This window comes from Coenobita brevimanus, chromosome 14 (assembly GCF_032717465.1).
Source record: "Coenobita brevimanus isolate Jiangsu-jjx chromosome 14, ASM3271746v2, whole genome shotgun sequence".
Classification (NCBI taxonomy): Eukaryota; Metazoa; Arthropoda; class Malacostraca; order Decapoda; family Coenobitidae; genus Coenobita; species Coenobita brevimanus.
This window is the reverse complement of record NC_136967.1, coordinates 33,464,485-33,486,450: the sequence shown is the minus strand read 5'-3', so window position 1 is coordinate 33,486,450 and position 21,966 is coordinate 33,464,485. Positions and strand designations below refer to the sequence as shown.

The window sequence follows — 21,966 nt, the reverse complement described above, 5'->3', positions numbered from 1 at the left end:
CTCAAGAGTTGCCATTGATCACCAGCTAATTCAATATGGAAGTCGGGCTACTCATGCAGAGACCACAGAAGTCGCATTCTTTAAAAATCTCTCCCGTGATAGTTATTGATATATTGTACGTAAGCTCTCCATGATAATATTCTTAGGTAGTTATACTAATTTCATAGATATGTTTTAGTGCGATAAATGCAGGAAAACGTTACTATAAAAGCTGTGAAAGCACACCGGGTGTGACATCATTCATCGCATATTTACAAGTCTCTAGCTGCACCTTTTGTTTGAAACCCATATACTGTAACTTAGTTTTCTAACAGAACAATACTTCATCCCCAAAATGCTGAAGAAAATCTGCAAAGTTTTTCATATGAAAATTGTAGATGTTTAAAGCCGAAATCATGCAGAGACGAGACTGCCGGCAGAAATACGATGACGCCGAGGGCTCCAAAATACCGTACAAAAAGTCAGAACACAACGCCAGTGGTGTACCCTGAACAGGGTGTTCCTCTAGACTTCAAGAAAAACTTCAGTCTAGGCACTGTCCATTTTTCTGTGCAACGGTTTTCCATGATCTATGTACAGCAGGTCCAGCGGGGCAGTAGACACATGTGAGTTTGTTATTGTTTATAATCGTCAAGTACGATCTTCAGCCGTGTCGTGCCAATATTTCTTAACGAAGATTGTTACATATTTCTCAGAACACTGTTTATTTTTGTTTTGATGGACAAATACATGAAATGGATGTAAAATAAAACTTAACGATATTTAAGGAAGGAAAGAATAATAGCGGTCCCAAAACCGAGATGGTAGACTCAGCCCCCAATTTTTTATTCTGATTTAATTTATCACAGCCTCTCTTCCTTGTAGCAGCGAGTAAAATAGTGTTCTTATAATTTCTCCCTTTTAGTGACATAGAGGGCGCATAAAATGAACGGGGTTTAGTTGACCGACTTTGATGTCAAAAATTAAATAATCTGATGAAAAGTGGCAGTTTTTCCTTGGTTAGTGACATCGGGAATTGTAACTCCACCCTTTGGCTCGGAACCATTCTCACGGTGGCCTTGAGAATAGATGCGACCTTGTGATGGTGAAGAATTGTTACTCGATTTTGAAATTTGGTGGAGGTGTTGAGGGGTAGCCCATGACGAAGCTGACTAATTTTCAGAACAATAGGTTAAAGATCAAGGTCAAAGGGCCAAGTCATATTGAGTTTGTCCTGTAACCTTGATAGTTGCTCTATTCTGCTCAAACACTGTAGGTTGTGTTATGAGCTGAGATATAACGTGCAGTCCTGGGCAAAAAATGTTAACTTTCACCTGTTTAACAAGACACCTCCTTTCCAACATGTTTTGGTATTACATTTAAAGAGCGTGTGTGTGTGTATGTGTGTGTGTGTGTGTGTGTGTGTGTGTGTGTGTGTGTGTGTGTGTGTGTGTGTGTGTGGATATACAAAATTTTTAATACTGAGGTAAATATTATTAAAAAGGTAAATTCTCTTGCCCTAGGTAATACATATGCAACGTCGTTGAAAATGTGGTTACATAAAACGAGAGAGAGAGAGAGAGAGAGAGAGAGAGAGAGTCTGACACACACACACACACACACACACACACACACACACACACACACACACACACACACACACACACACACACACACACACACACACACACACACACACACACACAGAACGAGCCTGCATCCCACCAACAATTATAACTAATGACCGCAATTTCGAGTGCTGCACATCGGCCAAATTTCCATTAATACACATATACACTTGACATGCAGGGGGGCACATATGTACCGCTCGTCTTCCACTCCGCCGGGTAATATCTCGTGTGTTGCTGGGACGCCTTAGTCAACGTTATCAGTGTCCATCCTGCATATCTTCCTCACACTCTCACATTTACAGTACGTCTACACCACAGGCAGCGTTATCAGTATCCATCGTGCGTCTTCTATTCATATCCTACTCACACTGTCTCACTGACGTCCACACCACAGTCAACGTTATCAGTGTCCATCCTGCATCTTCTATTCATATCTTACTCACAGGCTCACAGTTTCGTCCACACCACAGTCAACGCTATCAGCGTCCATCCTGCATCATCTGTTCACTCCCTACTCACACATTCACGCCCTCACGACAGAGCGCGTTAGCAGTGTCTATCCTGCATCATCTATTCCCATCTTACAAACTCTCACGCCCACATCAGAGGCATCAGTGTCCATCCTGCTTCATCTATTCATTCCCTACTCACACACTCACGCTCAAGCCCACACCATCCTGCATCTTCTCTTCATTCCCTGCTCATGCTTACACACACGCCCACACCAGCATACAAAGCCGTCCCCTCAAAGCAAGAAAGCCTTGGTTTAATCACGCTTGTTCTAATGCTGTCCGCAACAAGGAGAAGGCCTACAAAAGGTACCGGAGCCAACCCACCCCTGAATCACATCATCTTTACGTTTCTGCCCGGAATCGTGCTAAGTCTGTTCTTCGCTCTACTAAAAATAATTTCATCCATACTAAATGCTCTCAACTCTCCAACTCGAATTCTTCCCGCTCCTTCTGGCACCTTGCCAAAAATCTTTCTAACAACTTTACCTCATCATCCTTCCCTCCTCTTTTCTACTCTGATGGTTCTGTAGCTATTTCTTCTACTGATAAAGCAGATCTCTTCGCACAGACTTTCTCCTCCAATTCCACCTTAGACGATTCCGGTGCTGTTCCTCCATCACTTCTCCCCTCTGACTTCCTCATGGCTGACATTAAAATTTCTTCAGTTGATGTATTTTCTGCCATCACTGGCCTCAGTACTAACAAGGCATATGGGCCTGATGGGGTCCCTCCTGTTGTTCTCAAGAACTGTGCTTCTGTGCTTACACCCTGCCTAGGCAAACTCTTTCGCCTTTGTCTGTCAACTTGTACCTTTCCTTCTTGCTGGAAGTTTGCTCTCATTCAGCCAGTCCCAAAGAAGGGTGACCACTCCCAACTCCTCCAACTATCGTCCAATTGCTTTAACGTCCTGTATTTCAAAAGTTTTCGAGTCAATTCTCAATAGAAAAATTTTAAGGCATCTTTCCTATCACAACCTTCTTTCCGATCGTCAGTATGGGTTCCGTCAGGGACGCTCCACTGGCGATCTTCTCACCTACCTTTCAGACTCCTGGTCATCCTCCTTTCGGGACTTTGGCGAAAGCTTTGCCATTGCACTTGACATCTCAAAGGCTTTCGATCGAGTCTGGCATAAATCTTTAATTTCCAAACTGCCCTCCTACGGTTTCTATCCTTCTATCTGTGCCTTCATTGCTAGCTTCCTTTCTGGTCGTTCTATAGCCGCTGTTGTAGACGGCCATCGTTCTTCTCCTAGATCTATCAACAGTGGTGTTCCTCAGGGCTCTGTCAAATCACCAACTCTCTTCCTTTTATTCATCAATGATCTTCTAAGCTGTACATCTAACCCTATCCACTCATACGCTGATGACTCCACCCTTCACCTTTCCATTCGGTTCCCGCAACGCCCATCTCAACAGTTACTTCAAGAAACAAGGGATGAGGCAATGGCACACCTAATGTCTGACTTGGCTCGTATCGCTGACTGGGGTAAAAATAATATGGTTGTCTTTAATGCATCTAAGACTCAGTTCTTACACCTATCAACCCGACAAAATCTTCCACAGGTATACCCATTAATGTTTAATAATATTCAGCTTAATCCTGCATCATCCTTGAACATGCTTGGGGTTTCATTTACTCGGGACTTATCTTGGAAAGACCATATTACATCTCTTGTAAAATCTGCTTCCAAGAGATTGGGTGTGCTAAGCCGACTCCGCTCTTTCTTTACCCCTGCACAATTGTTGACTCTATACAGAGGTTTTATCCGCCCCTGTGTGGAGTACAACTCTCATGTGTGGGGAGGCTCCCCACATGCAGCTCTTCTCAATAGGGTGGAGTCAAAGGCTTTTCGTCTCATTAACTCTCCTCCTCTTACTGACTCCCTTCAACCTCTGTCTCTTCGCCGCACTGTTGCATCTTTATCTCTTTTCTATCGCTACTTTAATGGTCACTGCTCCTCTGAACTGTCTGCTTGCATTCCTCCACCTCTACGACGGGCGCGTAGCACCCGTCTGGCAGCAAACTCTCATCCCTTTTCTGTCCAACTCTCTAATGCAAGAGTTAACCGTTACTCCCAGTCTTTCATTTATGCAACAGGTCAGCTCTGGAACTGTCTCCCTCTATCTGTATTTCCTGCTGCCTATGATCTCCAGTCTTTCAAACGCAGTGTGTCCAGGCATCTCAAAATGATCGGATCTTGAATTTGGCTCTCTTTTGTATTTTGTTTTTCTCTTGGAGGGAACTGTTACTGCGGGCCATGGCCTTTGGTTCCTTCTTCCTCGCATAAAAAAAAAAAAAGATATATTTCAAGTGCAGCGCTATTCCCTGTAATAAATCCCATATACACTTTTATTTACATTTACAGTGCTAAATAATGGCTGATAACGGAGACTCCTGCCCCGTGATGGCCGTCCCCTTGGCCCCGAAGATCCAGCAGGAACTACAGACGAAATTCGGATCTTTTGATAAGGGACTGGTGGAGGTTGGACCAGGGCGGTACCTCCTGCCACAGCACTGCAGATTGTACCTTGATAAATATGCCCAGTTCAGGTGAGTAGATTTGAGAGAGAGAGAGAGAGAGAGAGAGAGAGAGAGAGAGAGAGAGAGAAAAGTGAGTCGATGGTCTTTACACACGCAAAAAAGGAGAGAGAGAGAGAGGGAGGGGGGAGTGCAGGGAACGGTGTAAGGCTATGAATTTCGTTAAAGCAGACTTACTGGTCAATTATAAGACCCGCCGATATGTCATAAAAACACCCCTGCTAAAACCAATACACCAAGTCCTGTATGATACAGCATTACCATGTATTCAGTATAGACGGTGGCTCTACCATGTATTCAGTATAGACGGTGGCTCTACCATGTATTCAGTATAGACGGTGGCTCTACCATGTATTCAGTATAGACGGTGGCTCTACCATGTATTCAGTATAGACGGTGGCTCTACCATGTATTCATTATAGACGGTGGCTCTACCATGTATTCAGTATAGACGGTGGCTCTACCATGTATTCCGTATAGACGGTGGCTCTACCATGTATTCGGTATAGACGGTGGCTCTACCATGTATTCAGTATAGACGGTGGCTCTACCATGTATTCAGTATAGACGGTGGCTCTACCATGTATTCAGTATAGACGGTGGCTCTACCATGTATTCGGTATAGACGGTGGCTCTACCATGTATTCAGTATAGACGGTGGCTCTACCATGTATTCAGTATAGACGGTGGCTCTACCATGTATTCAGTATAGACGGCGTTAACCACCGAAGTGGTGACATGTGGAGGTGTATGATACGTAGGACTGCTGGGCCTCACGGAACTGTCGCAACAAACAAAAAAAAAAAAAAAAAAAAAAAAAAAAAATCAGACCTACTTCATATACCTCACCGGAAGCAGTATCATCCAGACTGAATCTTCCTCATCATTGATCCTGCCATCTTCCCCACTCCACCTTCAGTACATCCCCAATCCACATCCACCATCCCATACCCCCCTCCCCTACCCTCATTCATCGTGACATGTAGGTTGTTGAGCAGCCCCATTAATCGCAGGCAAGCAACCACTCTCCACCCAGTTAACACGTGTACCATAGAAAGCAGCACATCACCCCAATATTTGATTATATGGTTGTCACCCAGAAGTGTAAATGGTTTCCTGAGTTAAAGGAAACCACTAGGCTTGTCATTTAGCTTAGAGCCACCTGAAGTTGAAAGAGTAACAATAAAAGTGACAAGAAGGATGGAAGAAATAGGAAGAGAGGAGAGCAGACACAGAAAATGAATGATAAAGGTGATGGAGGATGTAAGCTGCGCTACATTAGGTGAGTGGATGATGATCGCCACCAACTACCTGCCACCGAGACGTGTAAGTAAATAAGACATACTGTATTTCTGACGATGGGAAAAATCAGAGATCTAAAGAGTATATGACTATAGTCTATTTGATCGACCTGTGCAGCTGAGATGCATGGGCCAAGTAGGATGCGTTTGACTCGCGGCTGCTGATTGGCCGCAGATGATTTAAATCTACACCTCTTCTTATTTTAACACATATTTATATTTTTAAACTGCCTTCAAAAAAAGCTGCCAGATTAAATATGGAATAATTTCTGAAGCTGAAGAGCTCAAAATTAGCTTAAAAAGTTTACTGTTATCAAAGAAAATTAAAGTTGATTACGAAGTTTCATAAAACAATGAGTGACGTTTGAAATAAATCATCCATCCACGTTGTACATCCACTTCTGCATCTTGCACTACATCCACCCACGGTGTACACCCTCGTCCGCATGTTGCGCTATAATATCCACACACGGTGTACACCTAGGTCCGCATGTTGTACGATACATGCTGCATTTATTTCAATGACGCCATCGGAGGCCAATCAGTAGCCGCGTATCAAACACACCCTACTTGCCGCATACATCTCAGCTGCACAGGTCAATCAAATAGACCACAGTGATGACTAACTTTGCTCCTTACAGTAAATATGCAGTTGAGTTTTAACGTGATTCTCCATGTGTCAGAACATTTTTCTCTCTCCATCCCTTCCTCCCCCACCCCTCTCTCTCTCTCTCTCTCTCTCTCTCTCTCTCTCTCTTTCCTTTTTCTTCTTTTTTTTTTTCTTCTTCATCCTTTACGTGCCATGTCTGGCAGGTCCAAAATAGAGAAAAAAAAATCCTCATGTAAGAAGTAGAACTAAAGATATTCCATAAAGAATTCGGATTATAGAAAAGACTCCCACGTTGACAGGGTACACTACTGGGAGAAGGCTGTGGTACACCGTTCGAGCCTAGTTGTGCTCAGTCTCTCCTAATTTCGTGGGGCGGGAGGTAAGTGAGCTTCAGTTTACCATTACGTTACGCTGGGTTAAGGAATTCTCGGATTTGTACGCGTAAAACTGTTTTCTCATCGTTCTCTTCCTTAGTTTGCAAATTTGGCGATAGGAAACTCTTACTGCCAGTCAGCTCATTCTTTTTTTATCTTTTTTTTTTTTTTTTTATGAAACGATTTTCTTCCCTACGATTTTAATTTTTTTGGCCAGGTTTCGGCCAGATGACGTAGTGGTGATGACGTTTCCCCGCAGCGGCACGACGTGGACGCAGGAGATGGTGTGGTGTATGACGCACGACCTTGACTTCACCACAGCCATTAACACGCCACACAGAGAGCGATCCCCCTTCCTTGAGTAGGCACCAACATCACTTGATTCTGCTTCACTGGTAGTGGCAGTAGTGGTGGTGGTGATGGTAGTAGTAGTGGTGATGGTGGTGGTGGTGATGGTGGTGGTGGTGACGGTGGTGGTAGTAATACAGTAGTTGCAATAATAGTAGTAATTGTGGTGGTGGTAGTAATACAGTAGTTGCAATAGTAGTAGTAATTGTGGTGGTGGTGGTAGCAGTAGTAGTTGCAATAGCGGCAGTAGTAGAAGTAGTAGTAGTAGTAGTAGTGGTGGTGGTGGTGGTGGTAGTAGTAGTAGTAGCAGTAGTAATAGTAATAGTAGTGGTGGTGGTACTGTGTAGCAGCAGCAGTACTAGTATTAGTAGTAGTAGTAACAGTAGTAATTGTTGTGGTAGTGGTAGTGGTTGTAGTGGTGGTGGTGTGTAGTAGTAGTAGTATAAGTAGCAGTACAGTAGTGGTGGCGGTGGTGGTGTGTAGTAGTAGTTGTGGTAATTCAGGTTAATTTGAATGTAAACTACTTTGATGGGTATTGTTTTCACTCGGCTTGTCTGCCTGTTTGTTTGTCTGTTTGTTTGTTAACAACTTTACACGAGATCTACTGGTGTAATTTTCACTAAAATTTCAGGGATGTTGGGCTACGACCTTCTGATGACCTGATTGAATTTTGCGCCAAATTGGGCCAAGGCCCAGGCTGTTGGCCCCCAAAATGTAAAACAAAAATAAATAGTTTTTGTTCATAACTCTTTTCAAATTCGTCATATCGACATGAAACCAAACCCTATAGGTGCATCTTTCAAGTCTTGATCCTATAACATGCCTCATTACATCAGGGGGGTCACCCCTTACTTAGCGGTATGGGGGTCAGTGTCAGGTGGTTCAGGCCTAAAATTTCAAATGGGCATAAAATCGTAAATTTTCACCTCATTTGCTCCAAATTTTATGAGACACCTTTGACTAGATATCCTGTTGTGTTTATACGTCAGCAATTAAATGACTGCCAGGGACTGGTTTGCTGTGCCTTGACACCGCTTCTTGTTTGTTTGTACTCTTATGTCTTTTGATTTTTCATTGATTCAAGCCATATTCTCAATGATCAGGACTACGTAACACCTCTCCCTCAGAGATTTGTTTTGCCTATCAACCAACACGTCAACATCATAGTAATGGAAGAAGTGTTGCTTAGTCTCCTGTGTCCTCCATTGAGTATGTATAGAGGGAAGCCTTCTGGCGGTGGCACTGAAATGGACAGGCCACCCCTCTGCCTGGTTATACAAATGTCCCTCAGATCCCTCCTTATCCCCGAAAGGAGAATTGTGAACGGAAAGAGGACTGCTGCTACCACCACTACTAAATACCACCATCACCACTACCACCACCACCACCATCACCACCACCACTACTACTACTACTACTACTACCACCACCATTACTATTGCTACTGCTAATACTACTACTACTACTACCACCACCACCATTACCACTACTACTGCACTGTTTGGGATAGACGTTAGGAACTGGAGTGGTCAGATACAGCCTTCATTAACTCTTTTACTGGAAAATAAGACAATACTACGGCTCTACATCCTTTTCCACAACCTGGCCTAAAATTGCCGTCTTTCCATCGTGAATGCTGAGTTGTAACAGTGGGTTAATACTAGACTAGGATGCTGATCACGAAGAAGTGCCATGTAAAAGTAGTAGAGATGTAGAATTGCCCTTTTCTGCCCCTGAACTACGAGAAGTAAGCTGCGTATGGACGGAAATTTGTGCCAAGTTAAAGTGAAGGGAGTGTAGGTGGATATTTTGATCCTTTTTCAGTTTATATCCCATAATTCACTGGTAGAATAATATAATGCCACGGTGCGGCATCCTTTCCAATTTTATGCCAAGTTAGAGTAAACAGAGTATAATTAGTATGATCTATGTAGTTTCGCCTAAATTTGCCATCTCCCCATCTTGACTACTGGGGTATAATAGTTTAACATTACGATATGGTGCTTGTCACGAAGAAGTGCTGTGTAAAGGATGTACAGCCACAGCATTGTCATTGTCTGCCACTGAGCTATTATTATCACTAGAATATGGCGCTAGTCATGAAGAAGTGGTGTGTAAAGGAGGGAGGGAGAGAGAGAGAGAGAGAGAGAGAGAGAGAGAGAGAGAGAGAGTTTTCTAATAGGACAATATAATTATTTTGTCCAGTGCTACCCCTGTTCAGTACTCTTACAGGCGATAGATGGACAGGCAGACAGATTGATAGATTAACAGGGGATAGATAGACAGACATATAGATCGATAGATAGAAGAAAGATTGATGGATAGAGACTTATGGGCAGGTAGAAAGATGACTAGTTAAAGAGAGAGGGACAAGCAGACAGACAGGTAGATAGATAGACAGATTGACAGAGAGATGGACAGATAGACAGATAGATGATTAGATAAATGGGGAGGGACAAACAGACAGACAGATAGATAGACAGGTAAATTATTAGACAGAGAGGGACAAGCAGACAGAGAGTCAGGTAGACAGATAGACATATGAATAGATAATGAGAGTGGAACAAACAGCAGAGAGAGAGAGAGAGAGACTGACAACCATCCTTTTTTTCAGAGGTGACTCATTTTCCCGTCCAGGTTTTCCCCTGCCCGGTTCTCTGGTTGACAGTTTTTTAAAGCAACATTCAGACGTGAACCCGGGCACCACTGGGGTATTTTTGGCCCGTGCTGAGTCCGTTCCTTCTCCTAGAATAATCAAAACCCATCTGCCCTTCTCACTTCTCCCGCCATCCATACTTGAAAGCTGTAAGGTGGGTGATGTACTCTCTCTCTCTCTCTCTCTCTCTCTCTCGCCCGCACGCGCATGGCATAAATTTTATTAAGCTTCACCATTATCAATGGTGACGCTTCACGTTTTCGTCAGTATTAGTTTTCTTTGCACTTATGCCAAATATAAATTACTTTGACCTATTTTTGAGGGTAATATACTCAGGTTTATTACAAAACTGCATATTTTAAATTGAAATATTGCAGAAAGTAATTGAGATTCGGATATTTGGGTAAAAATCCTATGAAAAAAATGCTTGCTGTATAACTTTGGCTTAATATTTTGCCATTTAGCCTAGTAGAAAATACAGAATTCAAATCTGCTCAGTTTTTTCTTTGCAACACGGTCTAGAGAAAACTACAGAAGTTTTAAAGATATACATTTCTGGATATATAGTTCTGGTCCCCCGTATGACCTGAATGGAATATAGTTACAGTTTAACATGCAGTTAGTCAGTTATTGAGACAAACGCAAAATTTACATCTGAGTGTTTCGACATCATTGTCTTCAGGTCCTTTGTTGATGTTACACAAGAAGATACCTTAGGGTCTTCCAGTTCTTGTTTATTTTAGACATACTTAACCATCGAGAGGACAAAACGACAAAGCCAGCCAGAAGACAGGGCGTGTGTGCTGGGCACTGCCCAGGCCGTCTTCCCCCATACTGTGTTTAACCCGCCCCGTCCCGTCGACGTATGGGTATGTTGCAACGTTTTGCATTTGCTAGTCCTGGCGACGTACCGGTACGTCATGCAATTGCAAAGTGCATATTTTCCACAATTTTCAAATTTCGCGCTTGATTTTCAGTACATATCGTCGCTTGACCTTCCCCTACCTGCCACCAGGTGGGGACACTCGGCGACCCCGCGCGACCCGCACTCACCTGCGGCTCGTTCACTCACCTGTTAGCAATGGTCCTGCTCAGACATGGCGACGAGAGGTCTCTCAGAGGTCGAAATTCAAGCCGCCTTGGATGCCTTTACTGGCGACAGTGATTCCCCACTGGACGTCGAGGTTGTTGACAAAGATTATGTGCAGCCAGAGGAGGAGGAAACCACCAGCAGTGATGAAGAAGTCCTGTCCTCCACGAAGCGGCAGTACGTGACTTACCGTGCTGCTAGAGAGGGGCAGCCGGCCAAAAAACCACGTGCAACATCTTATGCCCAGCCCCAACGTGATATGGAACCCGAATTTGATGACGAGGACGAGGACGAGGACGGAGCCGTGGGACATGCTGCCATGTGGTATGGACGTGAGGTGATTACTCATCGTGGCCCCGAGCACACACCACGTCGGACGAGCAGGTATGGGCCTAGTATTTTGTTTGGGGAGGTAGGAAGTGCCGTGGAGGGAGTGGGGAGTGAAAGAGAAAGTGCAGGGAGGCGTATGGAAAGTGAGAGTGGCGTGAGTGAATCATCGCTCTCCCTAGGTAGTGTGAGGCGGCGGGGTGTATCACGCGGGCGAGTGCGGGTGCGTTCTGTATCACGTGGGGTTGTGATGGAGGGGGAAGGTGGGGAGGAACCACTCCCAAACACGTCTTATGCTTCCCAATATCCCTAAACACGTGGGCGAGTGAGGGTGCATGAAAAATCACGTGGTGTTGTAATGGAGGGGGAAGGTGGGGAGGAACCACTCCCCAGCACGTCTTATGCTCTCCAATATTCCCGAACTTCATCCCCACAGCCCCCTAATGTTCCTCAAGGCCATAAGGGTAAGGGAAAGGGAAAAGGTAAAGGCAGAGGGAAGAGCAGTGAGAGTGGGGAAGCCTCCCCAACCTCCCCCACCAGCATCTCCTCCCTCACCAGCATCTCCCCACCCAGATAAAGGCGGTGATGGGGATGATGGGGACGAGGGATTTGTGGGATGGAATTGGGAGGATGGGAGTGATTTTTCTCCCCTCATTCACTCTTTCACTGAGCAGGGGCGCGCTGGCTGCATTGCTCCCGGAATTCACCGGAATTCCACCAGGATGGATTTTTTCCACCTGTTTTTTAGTGAGGCATTCGTGGAGCATATTGTTTACCAGACCAACCTTTTTGCAAGCACCCAGCACCTTGAGAGTGAAAGATTGGGAACAAGGAGCAGGCATTCTATCATATATGATTACCCTGTCTCCCTTTCAGAAATGTTCTTATTTTTTGCCCTGGTCCTTTTGATGGGTTTTATACGAAAGAACAGAATTCCGGCTTACTGGACAAGGGACCCTGTTATGCTTACACCAATATTTGGGCAAGTCATGAGCCGTAATCGCTTCCAACAAATTCTAAGTCGCCTCCATTTCTATGATGCTCATGATCCTGCAAATGCGAATGGCACAGATAAGATGAGGCGAATTAGGTTGATCTTTGATCACCTGAGGCAAACCTTTTGTTCGTCATTTTATCCCTATAGAGACCTCGTCATAGACGAGAGTCTCGTTTTGTGGAGAGGTAATATTTCATTTAGGCAGTATATACCCAGCAAAAGGCACCGTTTTGGGTTCAAGATCTTTGTTATGTGCGACTGTAGGACTGGATACGTGCAAGACATAGTCTTGTACACCGGTGCAGAGACAGACATAATAGAAGATTGGAGTATTGGACTGTCGGGAGCAGTGGTAAAGACAATGATAGAAGACTACCTTCATCGTGGTCACGTCCTCTACTTGGACAATTGGTATACTAGCCCTCTTGTCGCTCGTTATCTACACATGCATGAAACGGGAATCTGTGGAACCGTGAAGGTGAACCGGCGTCACATGGTCAAGGTAGGGCAGAAACTTGACAGGAATGAGGTTGTCTTCTTCAAAGCCAACAACATCCTTGCAACTGTGTGGAACCATAATAGAGAAGTAAGCCTCTTGTCAACGGTTCACCGCCCTTTGATGCACCGTACTGATTCTGTTGATTACCGGAGAGAGAACAGGCGTCACATTTGGAAACCTGAGTGTGTCATGGACTATAAAATAAACATGCGCCTGGTGGACCAGTAAGACTCCATGATATTGATGGTAGAGTGTGCCAGGACCACGATGAAGTGGTATGTGGTATAAGAAACTGTTCTTTCACTTGCTAGACATCACTGCTCTGAATTGCCACCACCTTCACGCCATGACAACAGGAGTTCAGGAAACCTTTGAAGGGTTTGTGAGGGAGCTCACAAGAGAGATGTTTGCACGGTATGCTGTTGAAAGGCCCCAACATCGCACCCGCACTGCCCCTATTGCCCAAACTCCCCTGAGAATATCCGGCCGCCATTTTCCCACTCCTATGCCTCCCCAGCCAAACAGAACTAGGTCCCAACGCAGGTGTCACGTGTGTAGCAATTCCCGAGTGAGACTCACCACACAGAGGAAGAACATCCGCTATGAGTGCGTCGAGTGTGACGTGGGTCTCTGTATTCACCCATGTTTCAGCGAATATCACACCTTGATGCAAACCTAATATGGTGTGAATGCGATAGGACGCTGAAACTATGAAGTAAATGCGACAGACAGAAGCTCAGTGAAATTATCAGTCCTGCTAACCTGAAGATATTAGTATAAAGTGCATACGGGTATAACATAAGTGCAAAAATTGTATGTAAGTGTATAAATATGCTGTAAGTGGAAACATACCTAGCGAGGATTTTTTTAATAATATGTAAATATTATTATTGGAAATGCAAACGGGTATAATATAATTTCAAATTATTGTAAGTGCTGAAATATAATCTAAGTCAAAATATTCCTAGTGTGTGTATAGAGATGCGATATCCTGACGCTCAGTGGAATGAATAAGGCCTGTAATTATGAAAATAGAAGTCAACAAGTGGGAAAGTGTGTAATATATGTGAAGAATTTATATGTAAGTGTTTGAGTATTATGTTGGTCGAAACATTCATTGCGAGGGTATGTTCATGCGATATTCTGACGCTCACTTGAATAAATAATGCCAGTAACTATATATAGTGCAGGATAGGGGTGTAAACTTGTGTAATGTAAGTGGGAAAGTATAATTGGAGTGAAAAAATAAAGTAGAAGATGAAACACGAGTGTTTGAGATTGTGCTTGCCACGTGAATATGCGCTAGATTAGTAAGAGAGAGTAAGAAGAGAGTAGATGAGGAATTTGGAAGGAATTTGAGTGTAAAGTGGAGGGACTGTAAGAAAATGTTCTGGAAAGAGGTGAAAAGAGTAAGACAGGGTGGAAGTGAAGTTAGCAGGGGAGTGAAAGATAAAAATGGTAGATTACTAGTGGAGAAAGGAGAAAAAGTGAGCAGATGGAGAGAACACTTTAAGGAATTGTTGAACATAGAGGATGGAAGTAATGTAAGTATAAGTGGCTGGGGAATGGCTGGGAGAAGGAGGGAGGTGAGAAGACAGAAAGAAATCAGTAGGATAGAAGTTGTGGAAGCAATGAAGAAAGTTAAATCAGGGAAAGCCCCAGGAATTGATGGAGTGTGTGGTGAAATGCTGAAGCACAGGGGAGAGATAGTAGTAGAATGGATGTGGAAGATGTGCAGATTGGCCTGGGAGGAAGGTAGAGTCCCGGAGGATTAGAAGTCAGGTATAATTATTCCCTTGTACAAAGGAAAAGGGGAAAAAGAAGTGTGTGGTAATCATAGGGGCATTTGTCTTCTTAGTATAATAGGAAAAGTGTATGGTAGGATACTTATTGACAGAGTTAGAGAAAGAACAGAGAAATTAGTTGGAGAAGAACAGGGAGGCTTTAGGAAGGGAAGAGGTTGTGTAGATCAGATATTCATTCTTAGATCTTTAGTGGAAAAGTTTCTAGTGAAGGGAAAGAAGTTGTTTGCAGCTTTCATGGATTTGGAGAAAACATATGACAGAGTGGATAGACAAGGATTGTGGAAAGTGTTAAGAATATATGGAGTAGATGGAAAGTTGTTGAATGCTGTGAAGAGTATGTACGATGGTGCGAAGGCTGCAGTGTGTGTGGATGGTGAACTAAGTGAATTTTTCTCTTTGAAAGTTGGGTTGAAACAGGGATGTGTCATGTCTCCATGGTTGTTCAATCTGTACATGGATGGGGTAATAAAAGAGGTACAAGGTAGGGTAGTGGATGTTGGAGTGGCCCTGGTGAGAGAGGATAGTGTTTGGGAACTCCCTGTACTGTTGTTTGCAGATGATACTGTGTTGTTGAGTGAAGACGAAGGGGAGCTGCAAGGCTTGGTGGATGAGTTTGTGAGAGTGTGTAAGAAACGGAATCTAAGGGTGAATGTCGGGAAGAGTAAAGTGATGGTCTTTGAGAGAGGTGAAGTCAGTGAATGTACAGCGAGGTTGGATGGTGAGGAATTGGAAAATGTACGTTTAAGTACTTGGGTAGTGTGATGAGTAAGGATGGAGGTTTGGAGGGTGAAGTGCTTGAAAGGGTACAGCAGGGAAGAAAGGTTGCTGGTTCTTTGAAAGCAATGATAAGAAACAGGGAAGTGAGCATGGAAATGAAAAAGTTACTACATGACAGTATTGTGATACCAACTCTAACGTATGGAAGTGAAGCTTGGACGTTGTTGGAAGGACACAAGTCAAGAGTGAGAGCAGTGGAAATGAGTTATTTAAGAGGAACCTGTGGAGTCACATGGAGAGACAGGCTGACGAATGAGGATATAAAGGAGCATTGTGGTGTGGATGTGGATGTGATAGGAAGCGTTATGAGGAACACACTGACGTGGTTTGGCCATGTGGAGAGGATGGAGGGTGAGAGACTGACGAAGAGAGTGTATGTGAGTGAGGTTGAGGGGGGAAGAGGGAGGGGGAGGCCGAGGATGAGATGGAGGGATGGGGTGGAGAGGTATATGAGAAAGGGGGGTGTGAGTTGGGAGCAGGGCAGGGAAATGGCCGGGGACAGGGCGACTTGGAGGCGATTTGTTTGTGGCCACCCCAAACGGGATTGAGCGTCTGGCAATAGATAGATAGATAGATAGATTTCGCTAAATGCCCTCGTAATGAATGTAAATAATTGAAAACATTTACAGTGGTGGAGGAAAGGTTCTGTGTAAAGGAAAAAATAATAGGAAAGTGATAAAACAATTGGGTATGTTGAAATACGAGTCATAACGAGTGCGCTTAGTAAGCCGATGTTCGCTATTCTTATGCTGCGTGTCATCGTAATGAATGAAAACATCTGAAACCATTTACAAACAGTAAAAATAGGTAAAATGTCAATGAAACAGAAGTATACAAGTACAAAAAATGATATATTGACAGATACAAGAAACTTAGCACATAGCATGTTACCACTCTGACCTAACTCGCTATGCTCGCGCGAAGGTACATTGCTTATTTTTCATATATATGTGTTTGAAAGTCATTATATTGTTACTCTTATTGTCTATTAGTTCAAATTCAATAAATGTAGAGGTGTTGTTTGTTGTTTCTCCCAATATTTCCTACCATAGAAAACGTGAGCGCCTCACACGTCAATGATAGAATACGATACCTGGCACGGGGGACCTCACCTGTTCCGACCACTTATGGACCACGGTAAGCACTTTCTTGGAGATTTTCCTTTGTTTCTCAACCAAAGCGGAAGTTTTAGCCAAAATTTTTTTTTTTCCAAAATAGCTCGGGATTGGGGGATGCCGGAGGTGCGGAAAACCTCGGGATGTGACGGGTTAAAGTCAGCCCACACTCCACTCACCGGGCTAATGTATGGCCCGGCCTGCACTATAGGTGCAGGAAATCTTTACACGAACGAACGAACGAACCATTGAGAGTTACAGCGAAGCTTCCTTGTTGTGGCTACACAATAAGGTTAGCTAATTAGTTTTAATTAATTTGGTCTCTCTCTCTCTCTCTCTCTCTCTCTCTCTCTCTCTCTCTCAGAAACTGTTAGTTACCAGCCTGCAGTCCAAACGGACCCAGGTTCGAATCCCGGCTGGGGCAGGGAACAGTTTAAGGATTTGAATTTCATTAAATCAGGCTTTACTGATCTACCAGAAGACCCGCCGACATGTCGTAAAAATACCCCCGCTAATACCAATACACCAGTCCTGTATGAGACAGCCCTAGCATGTATTCAATATGGACGGTGGGTGTTAGCGCCGAAGTGGTGACATGTAGAGGTGTATGGTATGTAGGAGGACTGCTGGGCCTTGATAGCAGGCTGTGAAGCCTATGCCCAGAGTCTGACACATAAAAAAAAAAAAAAAAAAAAAAAAAACAAGACTCCACACCGGAGGGGGTTTGAGACGGGTATTGCATTAACTCGGTTTCTCTGTTTATCTGTCAATTTTTTATGAAAACTACTGGTGCAGTTTTAACTAAAATTGAAGGGATGAAGGGCTATGACCTGATCACCTGATTAAATTTTCGGCCAAGGCCCAGACTATGGGCTTCTAAAGTGTAAAAAAAAAAAAAAAAAAGAGAAAAAATCGTTTTTTCGCCATAACTCTTTCAAAATTGTCATATCGACATGAAACTAAAACCTATAGGTGCGTCTTTCAAATCTGCATCGTACAACATGCTCATTACATCAGGGGGGTCACCCCTCAGCTAGTGGTATGGAGGTCAGGTGGATTAGGCCTAAAATTCCATATGGGCATAAAATCGTTAATTTTCACCTGATTTACTTCAAATTTGATATGTGACATATTTGACAAGATATTCAGTTGTGTTTATACATCAGCACTAAAATGACTCACAGGGACGGGTTTGCTGTTCCTTGGCACCGCTTCTTGTTTTGATCTGTTTTGGTTTCTACCGTAGTACACAAATACGAACTTAAGCCGTTTAAATTATCTTTTGAAATAAGAATGGTGGAGATGAAAATTAAGATGAAGATGATGATGATGATGATGGTTTACATTTTCATTCGTAGGTGATATATGTGGCTAGACATCCGGGTGACGTGTGTGTGTCTTACTACCACCTTCAAAGACTCTTCAAGTCAGCGAATTTCAAGGGCGACCTGGAAGAGTTCCTGGATTTGTGGTGCCGAGATTTAGGTAAGAAGAGAGAGAGAGAGAGAGAGAGAGAGAGAGAGAGAGAGAACGAAGAATGGGACTTTGCTGAAATTTAATAAACAGTTGATTTTAGTGCCGTTGATAGGAATAAAGTGCATTAATCCTTCTTCTTTTTCCTCACCTTCTCCTGCATCTCCTTCTTCTCCGACGCCTTCACCTTCTTTTCCCTCTCTTCTCCTTTTCTCTCTCTCTCTTTTTTTTTTTTTTCTTCTTCTTCTTCACAGTTCTGCGAGGGCCATACTGGAGTCACTTAAGCGAGGCATGGGCAAAACGCACCCACCCAAACCTCCTCTGGCTATACTTCGAAGACATGAAGAAGGATCTGCTGAGGGAACTTCAGCGCCTGGACCACTTCCTCGCCACAGGCCTGACGGAAGACGAGCTGCTGCAGGTGGCCCAGCATTCCAGCTTTGCCAACATGAAGGCCAGACCTGCCACTAACCTCAGTCTCATCCCGGAATCGCCTGGACTGATGCCGGGAGAGGCTGAGTTTGTGAGGAAGGGTGAGTTTAATTAGCGTCGTCGTTGTTGTCATCATAATCTTAATCATCCTCTTCTTATTTATTATCGTCGCTGTCATCATCATCATTGTCATCATAATAATTATTATTACTTATTGTCTTCAGTACCATCATCATCATGATCATCATCATCCATTGTCATTGTCACCTTTGGCAACATTGTTATTATTATTGCCATCATTACCATCATCATCATCGTCTGTTGTCGTCGTCATCCGTCATCATCTTCACTGTCATCATCATCATCATCATCCCTGTCTTCGTCTTAGTGTTCATTATCATTGTCGTTGCATCAACATTATCATCATCATCATCATCGTCATCCCTATCTTCGTCTTGGTGATCATCATTATAGTCATTATACAATCGTTATCATCATCATCATCATCATTACTTTATGTCGGCTTACTTCGCCGATTCTCTAAAGACGAGAATTTATAAACTTTCTCAACAGTACACATCAGAGACTACTCACGAGTGCTGTTTGTAGTACTGTTAGCCTCTCGAGAAAGTGACTCCACTCCTGACAATCAATAACTAATGCTAATAATAATAAACAGGTTCTTGCCGGTGCTTAACTCCTGGCTGGCACAACGGATTTAAGTTTGATACAATGGAACTGGCCTAAGTAAAAGTTATGAATTTTGTAAAGAGTTTGTGCAAGCTAGGAGCAGCAACTAAAATAAGCTTAATGTGGAGAAATAAAACACGAGTCTAATTACATTAAGCTCAAAGAAAAGAATTGTAAATTTATTGATTACAATGAAATAAATTTACGTCATATGAGTCTCAAAAATGAATTCAAAATAACAAGGAGAATACACTCACTCGCTCATTCAAAAGCTCATTAAACTTAAGCCTAGAAAAACGAACAGAAATACTGGTCAATGAAGGGAAGCAGAAACGAAAGTCTGGATGCCTGTGATGAACATCAAAACGCTGCTATTCGCTGTAAGCCCGCTTCGCCAATTCACTGTCTGGGTGGAGATTCAGGAACTCGCTGTACAACGGAGGCACTACTATACGCTGAGCACAAACGCTCCTATCCTCGAGGCAACTCAAAGCTGACTAAATGCAAACGGGGAAAAGAGGTAGGGGCTGGCCGTGTTTGCCGGATGTAGGCGTGGCCTAACTCAATGGTCAACGGAAAGAGGGCGAACAGTATAGGCTCACAATAAATCACTCAGTGAAAGCACTAATGTCATGTGTAAGAATGGTCACTTGTGAAACAGTGACAAATGTTCTGAATACCATCCCGATCGAAGTGATTACAAGGACGGTTGAACTGAGTGATGCCCAGTGGGAATTCCACTAGAGTTCGTGGTTTTCTCACTAAAGTACAATGTCACGAATTTGCATGAATACACTCGCGCAAATTCGTGACAATCATCATCATCATCATCATCATCATCATCATCCCTGTCTTCGTCGTAGTTTTCATCATAATTGTCGATACATCATCATCATCATCATCATCATCATCCCTGTCTTCGTCGTAGTGTTCATCAACATTATCGTTATATTATCATCGTCATCATCATCATCATCATCGTCATCATTATCATCATCATCATCATCATCCCTGTCTTAGTCGTAGTGTTCATCATCATTGTCGTTACATCATCACCGTCATCATCATCATCATCATCATCTCTGTCTTCATCTTAGTGTTCATCATCATTGTCGTCACATCATCATCATCTTCACTCACCTCATTAATGGATGCAAGCCAGTGAGACAAAGTAGGTTAAGCATGTCAGGTTTGAATGACCAGGTTACAGTATGCTAAGCTGGGCATACAACGATACACAAGATGGATGGTATATTGCACCCTTGCATCGTGTGGTCCTGGCTCAGTCTGCTGGTATGGGGAAAGCAGAGATTTAGGCTTCATCATGAAACTACTAATCCACCATGCAGTCAGTGGAAGCATAAAAGTGGAGAGTATTAAGGATGAAAAGATTTATGGGAAGTAGTGAAAATGTAGGAAAGAGGGAGAGGGAGTGGGAGACGGAGGATGAGATGGAGGGATGGAGTGGAGAGGTATATAAGACAGGGGGATGTGAGTTGGGGAGAGGCCAGCGAAATGGCAGGAGACAGGGTGACATGGAGGCTATTTGTTTGTGGGCACCCGTTACGGGCTTAAGGCGTCTGGCTATACACAGATAAGCAGAAAAATTTATGGGTAGTAGAAACTGTTTTCGCTGACTGAGCCGACCCTGCAACACATGGACCTATATTGTAACTGGGTAAGAAAGTTCCCTAACACCTCTTCCTTAGTGATTTATTTTGAGATATGGCTGGTTAATATCCTTCTGTACGTTATTTTTGCGGAGTATGGTGATGTTAGAAGTAGTTATGTAACACTGAAGAGTACAGTAAGGTATAATAAACAAACCACTTAGGAAAAGGTGTTAGGGACCTTCCTTAACTAACAAGAATACGGGCCATTGTGTAATATATGAACCATCCTTTGCTAGAAATAGGTAAATATAAGCTGGGTGAGATTCAGGTGAGCCCACAGATAAAGGTGAAATAGCATGTTTTACCTGACAAAGATCCATAACCCTTTGCAGCTCAGTTGATGGCCAAGTGAAGTCAGAGTGGAAGGTCAATTTAACTATTAATGAGGGAGACTTATGTCCACTTCATTGCTATATTTCACCTAAATTCACGCAACTGCGACTTAGTTTTCAAGTTGTAGGTGTGACCCAGTTCCATCAGGTGAATTTACATTGCGTATTGTGTGTTCTCAGTGTTCAACCTGTGTTCTTCTCTCCCTGCAGGTGCCACTGGGGACTGGGTCAATCGCTTCACTCCCCAAATGAAGGCCAAGTTCCAGGTACCATACTCACAAATTTTCTTGGGCATGATTTGAGTATGAGATTGTTACTTTATACTTTTATTTCCACTCCTGACACTTTATGGCCAATCTTAAGTTAGTATTATGATGCAAAATTTATACCAAAAACAATTATCTGTGATATTACTGAACCACTGCAATTGAGATTTGTTTATTGCAAAAATTGACAAGGATCTTTATTCTTCTCCAGGCTTGGGTGGAGACGGGGAGTAAGGCAGTCGGGGAGGTGCCACCTAGGTACACCCAGGGATAAAAGTTCACTTAACTTTACACCTGTTCTGTTTCCCACTCTCCTCTGTTGGCTAATGTTCAAATGCTGAGAAGCCTGTTGTGTTTCTCTTTCCATTAATAATGCCCTCTAATCTAAACTATTAGTTGTGGAGGGCTGGGTGATGTCCTGCTCTGAGTGAAGCTAAGTGAGCTCATTCAGCTCAGTTTATGGACACATCCGATGCGTGGATGTCCGGAGGGGTGGGTGCGTTGTAGTATGGTGTTGTGATCGAGGTGTTGTATTGCCCTG

The 21,966-nt window shown here is 43.4% G+C and overlaps 1 protein-coding gene across 1 annotated transcript; it reads left to right on the top strand.

Moving 5' to 3' along the window:
* Positions 1–4,488: 4,488 nt before the first annotated feature.
* LOC145390342 (sulfotransferase 1C4-like) lies at positions 4,489–21,699 on the top strand. The gene is made up of 7 exons (XM_080265299.1): positions 4,489–4,672; positions 7,163–7,306; positions 9,962–10,103; positions 17,918–18,044; positions 18,287–18,565; positions 21,370–21,425; positions 21,637–21,699. The coding sequence occupies exons 1-7, from the start codon at positions 4,497–4,499 to the stop codon at positions 21,697–21,699; spliced, it is 987 nt and encodes a 328-aa protein (XP_080121425.1). The 5' UTR covers positions 4,489–4,496.
* The last annotated feature ends 267 nt before the right edge of the window (positions 21,700–21,966 follow it).